The 13816-nt window shown below is 39.0% G+C and overlaps 1 protein-coding gene across 1 annotated transcript; it reads left to right on the top strand.

Moving 5' to 3' along the window:
* Positions 1 to 3417: 3417 nt before the first annotated feature.
* LOC119730139 lies at positions 3418 to 8904 on the top strand. The gene is made up of 9 exons (XM_038202911.1): positions 3418 to 3458; positions 4656 to 4750; positions 5524 to 5730; positions 6128 to 6187; positions 6428 to 6586; positions 7073 to 7198; positions 8229 to 8316; positions 8502 to 8552; positions 8882 to 8904. Exons 2-9 carry the CDS (start codon positions 4685 to 4687, stop codon positions 8902 to 8904), a joined length of 780 nt encoding a protein of 259 aa, XP_038058839.1. The 5' UTR covers positions 3418 to 3458; positions 4656 to 4684.
* Positions 8905 to 13816: the final 4912 nt, after the last annotated feature.

Consider the following 13816-nt stretch of genomic DNA (forward strand, 5'->3'; position numbering starts at 1 on the left):
GGAAGCTGGATATTGGAAAGGTGTTGAAACTGTTGATTGAGCAACTCCAGACAGAGTAGGTCCAAATGCAAAAGCAGATAAACTCACTGAAGAGAAAAAGAGCGCGATACCTTCCATCCACAGCTTTCTTTCAACAAATAACTCTTTCAATCCGGTTCCACACATCAGCTTTCCAACAACTCAAGCAGTTCATGAGATGGAAGCCACCGAGCCGCAATACAGGGTGGGTCTTAAAGAAATTGACCGAATTAAAAAAAAATATTTAAAAATATTTGGCTCCATTTTAATAAAAACAAATAGGGATAAAGTACATCTTATTGATTTGTATCTGTGAAAAAAAATCACGTAATTTTCATACTCTATTACCACGTTATATCCACATGTATTTCAATATAAAAGATCACAAAACTCGGCTGTCCATGGACGTTCAGATCCCGGTGTTCGTGGGCAAGTGGTGGGGCGATTGGACATCATCTTCTTATGGGGGCGCTGTTCAGACCGGCCGATCATGGGCAATATCGGACAAAAGGTGCCGCTTTTCATGGCGGCACATTTGCCGACTTTTGCGCAACATTCCAAAAAACGGGCGCTCGTTAAGAAAGAGCGCTCGTAAAAAACGGCACTCTTTACAAAATATATGGGGGGGGGTAAATATCCCCCATCCCCTCACCGGCAAAGGAAGTACAATTGGGGGTGCGCGGCCACTGCGTGTACATATAACGTGTACGCGCGTCTTCTCACACAAGGAACGGTGCACGTCAACCACTGATCTCTATATAACGACTGGATAGCGAAATGAGAGTCGCACAATGAATGAATTTGACGCCATATTGGTGAGACCGGTGAGACCGGCTGGTGATCTACAAAGGACAAGTTGCCCAATTTATAGACAGCATGATTTCTTTTGTAACATCGCGGTTCACTTGACTTATATTTTGACCACCACCACTGACCAAGGTTTACAATTTTTCTAACGACGTGATTTACTTTTTCAACGCCGCATTTCACTTTTCGGCGTTTTGGAAATAATAATCACTACGGAAATGTGTCCCTTTTAGAACATCATTATATGTGTACGTGACTAAAGTGCGCGTCAACTGTTGATACAACGCGCGCGTATATACGCGCTGAACGTTCGTATTATACGCAGCCATCTTCGTGAAACCGGGGGCTAATTGGTCAATATGTAAAGTCTACTGTGTGAATGCTGTATGGATATCCTCTATCCCAACCTCGTGCCGCGTGGGTACGATCTTGCGGCGCCATGGTGTTTCCCATCATGCTTTGTGCGATCGTTAGTGTAAGGAACTCTCCCTTTTTTTTGGCTTGCCTTCCCCCCCCCCCCCCGCGACGCCCATGATAGTTGCCATTTGATTATTTTGATTGTTTATTTCGCGTGCGATTGTAATGAATCTGTTGCTTATCATTCATCTGGTTACAAATTCGTAAATGTTCACTTCCTTTTGTTGGATTTTTTTTATTGAATCGGCTTATTCATCTGTATATTTATATTTTTGTTTCGATATCGTTTTTACTTATTTTACAATATTGATGCTTAGCTTTAATTTATGACTAGCAACATCATTATTCATTTATGGCATTTTCTATTTTCTCTAACCCTCACATTTTATCCCATGTTCTCTATTTGTGTTTGCCCGATTGTTAGTCTGTTTCTGTAATTGTTGAGTTGACATTTCGGTTTTGTTTTGTCAAGGTATCTTCATATAAGCCCCCGGCTTCGAAAGATGCCTGTATAATTGCCTACATAGCTATATACATGTTTGATCTTGTTGAGTGATCGGGCACAACCCGACCACTTTCTCCGCGGGTTTTCTCCTAAACCGTTCGTGATATTGAAGTTAAAACGATATCGAAACAAAAATATATATAAACAGATGAATCAGCTGATTAAATAAAAAAAATCCAACACAAGGAAGTGAACATTTAGGAATTGTTTACCAGATGAATAATAAGTTACAGATTCATTACAATAGCACGCGAAATAAATAATCAAAATAATCAAATGGCAACTATCATGGGCGTCGCGAGGTGGGTGGGGGGGGGGGGGGGGGTGGGGGGGAGGGCAAGCCAAAAAAACAGGAGAAAAAGGGGGGGGGAGAGGGGCGAAATCATATTGTTGTTTATTTAAGGGGTGGGGGGGGGGCCGCCGGGGGGAAATACCCTGCCCACCCTCGAAAAAATGATCAATCGGGAAACTGCAGGAAAACATAGGGATTTTGGAATCGACACCTCATTTATCGTTACGTTATGGCTCATCCGGTTCCCGAGATATCACTTGTTATGTATTTCAATATGGCGTCGGCAGCCATTTTGAAAAAAAAAGTGCTATAAAAAGTTGGTCGTAACTTTTGGGAGGTGTATAGGAGCTATGTTTTTCTTTACATTGGTCCTATTTGTCAAATACATCAAGAAAAAAAGGTATCCGCAACAAGGTCACGGATTCCAGGAAAATGACTCTACTATCCCTGCTCAATCTGTAATATTGTACCTAGGGACGGGAAAATATTTTTCCTGATTAATTTGTAAAGTTATTTTTTTCCATTTACCTTTTAGATAATTGTTTCAATCATTTGAATGAATCTCCATACAATTCATCGTGTGAGTGTTGAGTTAAAAAATGTGACCTCATTTCAGAATATTATTAATGCAATTATTCAGTTCATTATTGGAGTAAATCAATGTTCTCTGATGACCAATGTGGCAAAACTGAAATGGCAATTTACTTACAATCAATCTTGGGAGGGAAGATTTAAAAAAAAAAACAGGAAAAGGAGATATTCGAAAATGTAAATAAAGAAGTGTGGAAAAGCTGTTTGAGGTGATTACGGTAACTCGTCATCGTTCATTAAATTTTTTTTTTTTAAATTATTTGTTTTGGAAGAGCGCTTCAATTCTCTTCTGTAAGAAAAAATCTTACTCAATAATCCAGTTTCCAGGGTAAACAAAATGAATGCACAATGCGCGTTTACCCGTCTGACAGTAAACGCGCCGCCTTTGTTCGGCCGCGCTTTCGTGCGCAAACACTGCGGGATGTCCTATCCAGTCTGTGTATATGGAGATCAATGCTTGCATTATACAGTCCATGCATTTCGTGCGCATTAATATTGGTGGTGCGTCGGTAAAGTGCTGACTTTAGGTTACTGGTTTAACAGTATGAATCCAATGAGAGATCAAGTACACTAGTGGTAACCAAGGCCTTTTTTCATCAATCGGCTGTACCATTGCTATAGCGTAGGGATCTAAAGGCGGACCCTGAGATAGATGATGGGAGGCTTTTGTGGCAATACTAAAGCAAATGCTATATTAAGAATATGACGTAATGGCGCGCATTAATAATTATTGCCCGACAAACGCAGTCGGTATGCGCTTTGTACAGTACGCCGTGCCAGGCAGTGACGACGGTTGAAGAAGCAGGAACACTCTAGCGTAATTATAAGGTAAAACGATTGCATTTGTTTTTCATTCCGTAAGATTCAATGCAGTCATTCATTACAATTTGTACCATCACGTACAAATTTTACAATGATATGATATTTGATAAATATTACGTACACAGCAATCAAGCAGCAAATGAAATTACATTGAGGTGTAAGGTTTAAGCGAAAGGCTTTTGTGTCTGTAAGGCACTTGTACAAGTGCAAATTCCATCTAGTGGATTTCCAGCATAGGGCGTCGAGGCGGAGCAAAGAAGCAAGCATTTTTGTATATGTTCTAATATACTATGCAAACTAACCTATGGACACTGAGACAAATATAGGCTACAAGATACTGTGAAATGGACACTAAGGACAAACTAAACACAAGATAAGACAGACAACTACGTGTGAGACGAGGCATTTTTCACTGAGATAGGGCAATGATTTTTAAGAGAATCATCCTAATTATTCCAGTATAAAAGATGCCTCGACGAAAAACACTATTTAATACATTGACGTTCTGTTAAATTGGACGAACACATTTTCCCTAGCACTAATTCGTGTATTATAGCTTATAGGCCTACTTAAAATTTAGATGTCTTTTTTGCGTCAAATAAGAAATTAATACAGGGAGGGAATATCTTATGCGTGAATGTATACATGAGTTATTCCCGTGAAGTGATATAAGTCATTACAATATAATAGATTTTAATTTAGCAAACATCATGATCACGATAGCCAGCATTCGAAATTGCACGAACCGCTCGTCTTGGTAAAGTAAGTAATGTGTCACATTAACGTTTCGTAAACGTATTAACTGCCCCAATTCAAGATTGAGTAATTTAAATATCGTAAAACGAATGAAATGAAATTGTACTCGGGAGGTACTATTTTAAACGAGTAACATGCCAGTGTTCTTGAATATTTTTATTGCTTCTTCGTCAAAACGGTTTTCCGAGTAAGTTTTTCATGAATGGTAATACCCAATACTTAAGTTCTTTTAATTTGAATTAGCCTTGTTTTATTAAAAATCAAAGGAACAAATTGTGTGTACTTGAATTGATCGATACAAAATTATAGAACTTAATTTGAGGACATAAATACATAATTTGTTTATGAAATGCTTAGCTGCCACAGAGGTCATCTTTGAAATGCGAGCAAACATAGATGAACCAGACCAACAGACAATTAACTGATTGATTGATTGATTGATTACAGAGAATCCAGAGATACTTTCTGTCACGGTGATGGCCACTACTAACGCCCCTCCTTCCTACGTGGCTGCGCCTCAGCCCGTCGGCCAGCAACAACTGGTAAGCCAGTCAATTCTCCCGGAATATAACAGTTCAGAATAATACATTATGGTGTAAAAGAAAATCAAATAGAGCCCCAATATCGTGCACTGTGTGTATATCAGTATTATGTTAATTACTATAAGCCATCACTTATTTTAAGATAGTTATATGAATGACATTGATGGTGCTTTTATGTTACATATGCGGTATTCGCTATGCTGTCGCCATATTGCCTGCTTTGTACCATTCATTACAGGCAACCTGTACACGCCGCTGGTCTTCGTACATGACTACACGCGCACAATTATACAGTCCGCTTATTGTGTTTGCAATGTCATGTACGTACACGGACCTTATTCATGTGCTAATTTTGGCATGAGAACAATTATATCTACCTCAAGGACATAGTGTGTGTCGTGTTGCGCGAGTGTATCAATGAAAACATTGACTTAGTTCATTGTTTTTATATTTTTATATTTTACCTTTATAAAAGTTGGCCCCAACCCAAATGAGGAAAAATGCTGGCCTTGGGTGAGCTGTCAAAGTGCGAAAAAGAAAATTGAAATTATCTGAACAGTTTGTTTCGCATGTGAAGCCCCCCACTTTGAAATGTTATGGCCTCGCCCATGAAAGGGTAAGAAAACATTGAATCAAGTGGTTTTGAACTTGTACAGGCATCCATACGTGATCCTGAGCGTTTCAAAGAGTGTACCGAAAAAATGCTTATGGGCCCACACAAGACCAATGAGTCATACCCCGAAAAACCATTGACACTCAACCTGATTCACCAGGTGACGGTGCAACCCGCTGCCGGCGTTACTTTCGGCACGGTCAACCCACAGCCTCGAAGTGGTAACTGGAAGGGTATTCTGTGGACAGGAACAATTCAAGTGGTTTTGGGTTCCTTGACCGTCATTTTTGGGATTGCCACCGTGACTGCATTTAACCGTGTGTACGATATCATTGACATCGGATCTCCAATTTGGTGTGGTATATTAGTGAGTACAATTTTCACCCTCATTCCATGCTATTCTTTGTTTATTGACAGTGCTGATTCGTTTGTTTTTGGCTTTGATGCCTATTATGATCATACTTTTAAACAGAGGCTTATGTGGAGAGCGGGGAATGAATTTTGCGGAATATTTCTCATTAAAAAAGACGAATAGTTGTTTACATGCACGAGGTTTACGGTGGGGTTACGGTGTACATGTGCAATGATACGTTTACGTTGTACAACAGACACTTTCGTTTTGTGTCCACATCGGAGGCTAAAGTGTCCAATATCTTGCCAAATGAACATTTTGGCTGCATTCGTATACATCTGTTGCACACGTGTGGACGCCAAATGAATCCTTTAGCCTTTCCTAAATCTCAGCAATGTTTTTTTTTGTACAGTTCTACGTCGTCGCTGGAATCTTGGGCATAGTGTCAGGATGTAAGAAGAATTCCGGAGTGGTAAGCCATTGTCAAGGGTTTCTTACTTGGCAGTATTAACGGTGTTCAGTTGTTGCTACTTTGAAGTGGGAAATCTTCAAAATGGGGAAAAAGTAACAAATGAATACAGTCCTGTGATATTTCGCAGATATATGGCCTGAATATTAACATATGACCCCTTTAATGGACTTGGACCAATTCCACCAATTGACAGAAAATCTTTTAGAAAGATTTTGAAGGAATTGTGATTTTTCTGCACAGGCTATCGGCTACATGGTCATGTCCATCTTGGCTTGTTTGGCGACGTGCTGCGTCATTGGTTTTAGTGCCGGCAGCATGTCAACCATCAATTCAAGATGCGTTTACTACGACTACAGTTATAACTCGTATGGTAGATATCGGTACCGCTGTGATTTGAAGGTGGGTCATACTTTAATCACCGTTAACGAGAAACGTTTCCTTTTTTATACACGTTATCGTTACTATAATTACACTCCACCATGCTGTTATTTGCAGGTGAGTAGAACTTTAATCCGCTGACAATGAAAAACGTTTTCGTGTTTCTGCCTCCAGGGGTGTATATCTTCTTTTTAATGGTCTTATTTGTTACATTTGTTTATTTCTCAGCGAATTTGCCGTCGTTGCTTTACTTTCGAGGCGCTATATTAATGAGAATCACGTCTCCGCTTTTCTTGATTTGAAGTATTTCCAAACTGCGATTTGTGTTTCAATGTGTATGATGAAGTTAAACGATTTTGAAAGATACCAAGACGTTTACAAGACGGAACGTTAGGCCTACGTACCGCAAAGATATTTAGGTTTAATAATATTTATGTGTTGAATTGTGGGATGCCCTTGAAGTGTGAAGGTAACTAATACATCATCTCTTGCAATGATTCTATGCAGGCGGCCATCAATGGTGTTTATGCTACACTGATACTTCTCGCCTTAGCGGAGTTTGTTGTCGCCATCGTTGGTGCCAGCATGACCTGCGGTCCACTCTGCAGTGGTGGATCAGCAACTCAGACTGTGGTACGTGACAACACCAAGTTATGTCCTTGTAGATCTGCATTGCTTTTTTTTTTCTAGATCAAGTAAAATTCAGTTTTACGGGGTGTAAATTAGCTCATTGTGACTTGTCTTAGGACATGGTGCGTTGGGATTAGGTTATTAAGGACTTTTGAGACCTTGTGATTGTACGAACCGAGCATTTCATGCTTTTGAGGTAAACTCCAGTTTAAATTCACCTGAAAAGCTATAGTGCGCTCATCGCGGCATGTATGTATCACAAGTATGGCAGTTATTATCGCATGTGGCAATATAGGCCTACCTTTCATCCTTTGATTGGCTTTCTTTCGAAAGCACTTCTGACAAAAACAATCTACAGGGTGAGTGAAAAAAAAAAGGAAACCCAAATGGTGCTCCCATTTTTTTTTCAAAAGACGTTCTGCATGTAGCGCTTTCCAGATCTACGATGTAAAAGCCTGATTAATAAACTTTCTTTCAGTGAAAGAATCATTCAAATCGCTCTCGTACTTTTCAAGTTATGGAATTTTGAATACAAACACCATTTCAACTTTGTCCACGGATCACATTAAGGTACATGATCTAGGCAAAAGCTGGCAAGCGCTACATGCAGTACTTTTTTTTTTTAATAGGGGGCCACCATTTGGGTTTCCTTTTTTTTTTTTTTTTTTAACTCTCCTTGTAGTTATTGTCCGTTTCATGCCCTGAACTACCACTGAAGCTAGTAGACGAAATTATGAAAGGATAAATAGGCCTATATGTTACAGTGCGAAAACAAATACTCGAGAAAATAAAGCGAATGCCTTTTAGACCTATATTTGCTCAGAGATCACAATAATTAGAACACTTTAAATGTTAACATTATGGTAACACTTAGGTGTCAAGAGGAGAGGTCGATGTAAAAAGAAAAACACATTCAGATTTGGGATGAACAATTACACGTACGATAGCAAGGTGGTAGGTATTTAATTAGAGGATGATGTATTTGAGAGAAAACAAACATGCAAATAAAGTAGAATTGTTCTCATAATGACAGATCCAATACCAAGCTCAACCACACCTGGTGGTTGCCACACAACCCCAGGGACCGGCTTTCTACAACATTCCTGGTCAGCCACAAGTTGGTAAGAGACGTCTTAAAAAAAAATATTATTTTAAGCTATAGTAATGATCAGATGGAAAATCCCAGGCTTATGGTCTCTCCCATGCAGTCTCCTGATTCATATAATGTGTTCCCCCGTTGGTGTATGTGTATATAAAAAGTATAACACCCTTCTTTAGTCGCCCATTTTCCCTTGTTCTTGTTTAGCCTACCCAGCCCAGCAGGGGCAGTATCCGCAAGCTCAAGCGCCCCCAACCGGTGAGTAATGGTACCAAAAACTCATTAAATAGGTCATCGATGAACTTTGACCTGAAGGCGTGATATCTAGGGGTTGAAACAGAATTTAAGTCTTGACTTATTCATGTTAAGTTGCATGTGGATGTACATTAGTTCTTAGCATTTTGACTACCTTATGTGTCAATAAAGAGATATTGCAGACGTTTAAATTTCATACAGTGAATGAAGAAAAGTGTACTCAGATATTTCCTCAAAAGCTGTTGTTACATAACGGAGAATGTACACGCTGTCTTATCCTTAAAACTGCATTGGGCCATTTTCCTTTGTTTTTTGTTTGTTTGAATGTATAGCCTACCCAGCCCAGCAGGGGTAGTATCCGCAGGCTCAAGCGCCCCCCACCGGTGAACAACAGTACCAAGAACTCGTTAAATAGGTCATCGATGATCTTTGACCTGATGGAATCACGATATCTGGAGTTGGAAGAAGAAATAAATTCTTGATTTTTCATGTTAAGCTGTATCTGGATGTACATTAGGTTTTAGCCGTTCATGCAATGCGTCAAGAAATAGATTTAGAGGCAATGAAATAATATTGTCCTGCTCCTTTCTAGAATAATTCAAATGAAAGTTGGAGAACTGATTGACGCTTATTTTTTTTTTTATAAATGAAGAAAGCATAACGTACTCAGATATTTACTGAAGAGCTGTTGTTTCATAAAGGATAATGTATTTTTTACACAGACTAATATTGAAATATTTTTCGAAATCATGGCATCGGATGCAGACATTGGCTTAATTTGTTGAGCTCCCGTGCACTGTAGGGATTTTGGCATCATCGGATTTTGTTGCCACATATTCGAAGACGTACAACAATGAAAGCCAAAGCCAGGTTTGACACTTAACAAATAAAGTAGTCACTCATATACATTTTACATGGGGCAGGATAAAATCCTGCGTATTGGGAATATTGAGTTGAAGTTTATTTTTTTTCTGGTTATGGAACTTACTATGCAATGTGGCATCGGAAGGGTTCAGTTTTATGTGAGACTTGGCGGAATTTGTAGTATTACGAAATAAGTCTGTACAACACATAATGAGCTATTTCTTCGATTGTGACCATTAGATCCATTTGGTTAATCTAGGTGATGGCTGACATTGATTTTAGGTTGTAATTCACGAACTTTGTATGAGTTTAGGCCTACAGCGTGCTCAGTGACTATCCACGTCAATGACTGTCAGATTTGTCTATTATACAGGATGAGTGAAAAAGAAAGTGACCTGGAGTGGTTGTTTGCCTCTTAAAAAGCAATAACAGTTGACACACCAACGAAGCGTACATTAAACAAGCATGCTTTTTCCACTCATTTCAACAAATAAAATACTGAAATTGATCCATGCCATTAGAAGTTTACTAAAAATGTTACAAACAGACTATATTTAATTTTTTTACTAAAAGATTGCATTCTAGCGCTGTCAATGGAATGCCCTAAGAAGCTATATTGTATTATGTGAGAACCACAGATTACCCACATACATTCAGATACAAGTGAGATTTTGATAATATTTTTCTGAAATAATGATGGTGATTTTTGTCCGTTTTCCTGGGTAAATGTTTGTTCTTTCTTAAAATCAGGAAAACGCATGTACAAACATGTTCATTGGTTTACAGCTGAATTTATGGATGTGTGTATTAAAATATATTAGCTTGTGAAAATAGCACGCAAAATACATGACATTTTCAATGTTACCAGTGAATAATATGTACTTAATCGCCCTATGTTTATTAAACTGAGCGAGCCACATATTTTTTTTAACATATCTTATTACATTTACGCAATTTGTATGGCTCCATTTTTTCACTACTTTTCATAAAATTACACTTAGAATGTTGGAGAACTGATGCTTAATTCTTTATATAAGTATAACGTACTCAGATATTTACTCAAGAGCTTTTGTATGATGGATAATGTATATTTTAAATACACTGATATTGTGCCTTTCCCGAAATCATGGCATCGGCTGATGCGTTGGCTTCATGATTTGAGCTCCTAAATTCTAAACCCAGTTGGCTCGATCTGATATTCTTTGGCCGCACATTCAAAGAAAGGAATTATAGCCTGATACATTTTACAGGGGGCGTGATCAAATCGGTCATATGCGGAATATTGAGTTGATGTTTATTTGTTCACGTTTTGGATATGCCACTTATTGCAATGTGGCAACGGAAGTGTTCAATTTATTTTTGGTGAGATTTTTTTTGCATGGATAAACACTGAAGAAAATAAACGAGCAGTGCCCACTTGTACAAAGGAACCAAAAGAAGGAATGCAGTAATGATAGTTATACAGAACATTTGTACGGGGCAAAACCTTCATTTATGTTTTGCTTGGGTATGTTGCTAAAAATATGAGTTGCATTGATTTCATTTTTGTGATGCCTTTTGTATCATAAACTACTTTAGTCTTACGAAACCGTTCAGGGAAAGGGTTTTAAAACTGTAAAATCAGAACATCACGTGCATTTTTGTAATTCCTTATATTTCCTTTTCTATCGTCCATTATGCATACCTTTATGGAAGGTCTAACATATAAAGAATGTTTTGATTCTGATCGCCGCGGTCCTCAATTGAGGTCAATAAAGAAATTCAAATGTCTTGAATTTACATTTGATTTTTGTTCTTGCACCGTTTTAGTAGTTCTGAAGAGTTTTCGTCCTGCCTTGATGCTAGTATTTCCAAAGTGTATAAATGGGTGACAAATTCAGTACTGAGAGAAAGAGCAATTCAGATTCAAGAGTAAACACTTTATTCACACAATTCCAACATGGCGCAGCCCAATCTTTTCGACTCCAGCGGGCGCTGTGTAAATAGACTGTGAACACAACACTCGACTATACTATTGGATCCACGAAACCCTCACGTGTTCTGTGCAGTCTTTTTTTATATTTAATTTATTTAATTTATTTATATTTTAATATTACATTATCCTTATGAAAATATTTACAAACGTAGCATTACGTTCACGTTAAAAATAAATGTTGCAAATGTGCCAAAAGTGTGACCGCATTTGCGGTCTCCATTTGTATGTCAGCATAAAAATGGAAACCGCAAACGTCACAATTGAGTGGGAGGCTGGATGTTGGAACGGAGTTGAAACTGTTATTGAGCAACTCCAGACGGAGAAGGTCCAAATGCAATAGCAGATAAACTCACTAAAGAGGAAAAGAGTGCGATGACTTCCATCGACAACTTTCTTTCGACAAATCCGGTTCCACACATCAGCTTTCCAACAACTCAAGCAATTCATGAGATGGAAGCCACCAAGCCACAATACAGGGTGGATTGAAAAGAAATTAACCGAATTCTTAAAATTATGTGGCTCCATTTTGATAAAAGAAATAGGGTTAAAGTACATCTTATTGACTTTTATCTGTGAAAAAAATCACGTAATTTTCATACTCTATTACCACGTTATATCCACATGTATTTCAATATAAAAGATCACAAAACTCGGCTGTCCATGGACGTTCAGATCCCGGTTTTCGTGGGCAAATGGTGGGGCGATTGGACACCATCTTCTTATGGGGGCGCTGTTCAGACCGGCCGATCATGGGCAATATCGGACAATAGGTGCCGCTTTTCATGGCGGCACATTTGCCGACTTTTGCGCAACATTCCAAAAAACGGGCGCTCGTTAAGAAAGAGCGCTCGTAAAAAACGGCACGCTTTACGAAATATATAGGAGGGGGGGGGGGGGGTAAATATCCCCCATCCCCTCAGCGGCAAAGGAAGTACAATTGGGGGTGCGCGGCCACTGCGTGTACATATAACGTGTACGCGCGTCCTCTCACACAAGGAACGGTGCACGTCAACCACTGATCTCTATATAACGACTGGATAGCGAACAGGGAGCCGCACAATGAATGAATTTGACGCCATATTGGTGAGACCGGTGAGACCGGCTGGTGATCTACAAAGGACAAGTTGCCGAATTTATAGACAGCATGATTTCTTTTGTAACATCGCGGTTCACTTGACTTATATTTTGACCACCACCACTGACCAAGGTTTACAATTTTTCTAACGACGTGATTTACTTTCTCAATGCCGCAGTTCACTTTTTCGGCGTTTTGGAAATAATAATCACTACGGAAATGTGTCCCTTTTAGAACATCATTATATGTGTACGTGACTAAAGTGCGCGTCAACTGTTGATACAACGTGTGCGTATATACGCGCTGAACGTTCGTATTATACGCAGCCATCTTCGTGAAACCAGGGGCGAATTGGTCAATATGTAAAGTCTACTGTGTGAATGCTGTATGGATATCCTCTATCCCAACCTCGTGCCCCGTGGGTACGATCTTGCAGCGCCATGGTGTTTCCCATCATGCCTTGTGCGATCGTTAGTGTAAGGAACTCTCCCTTTTTTTGGCTTGCACCCCCCCCCCCCTCGCGACGCCCATGATAGTTGCCATTTGATTATTTTGATTGTTTATTTCGCGTGCGATTGTAATTAATCTGTTGCTTATCATTCATCTGGTTACAAATTCGTAAATGTTCACTTCCTTGTGTTGGATTTTTTTTTATTATTGAATCGGCTTATTCATCCGTATATTTATATTTTTGTTTCGATATCGTTTTTATTTATTTTACAATATTGATGCTTAGCTTTAATTTATGACTAGCTACATGATTATTTATTTATGGCATTTTCTATTTTCTCTAACCCTCACATTTTATCCCATGGTCTCTATTTGTGTTTGTCCGATTGTCTGTTTCTGTAATTGTTGAGTTGACATTTCGGTTTTGTTTTGTCAAGGCATCTTCATATAAGCCCCCGGCTTCGAAAGATGCCTGTATAATTGCCTACATAGCTATATACATGTTTGATCTTGTTGAGTGATCGGGCACAACCCGACCACTTTCTCCGCGGGTTTTCTCCTTAACCGTTCGTGATATTGAAGTTAAAACGATATCGAAACAAAAATGTATATAAACAGATGAATCAGCTGATTAAATAAAAAAAAATCCAACACCAGGAAGTGAACATTTAGGAATTGTTTACCAGATGAATGATAAGCAACAGATTCATTACAATAGCACGCGAAATAAATAATCACAATAATCAAATGGCAACTATCATGGGCGTCGCGAGGTGGGTGGAGGGGGGGGGGGGGAGGGCAAGCCAAAAAAACAGGAGAAAAAAAAGGGGGGGAGAGGGGCGAAATCATATTGTTGTTTATTTAAAGGGTTGGGGTCGCCGGGGGAAAATACCCTGCCCACCC

Source organism: Patiria miniata, unplaced genomic scaffold (assembly GCF_015706575.1).
Source record: "Patiria miniata isolate m_02_andy unplaced genomic scaffold, ASM1570657v1 HiC_scaffold_22, whole genome shotgun sequence".
NCBI classification, from domain to species: domain Eukaryota; kingdom Metazoa; phylum Echinodermata; class Asteroidea; order Valvatida; family Asterinidae; genus Patiria; species Patiria miniata.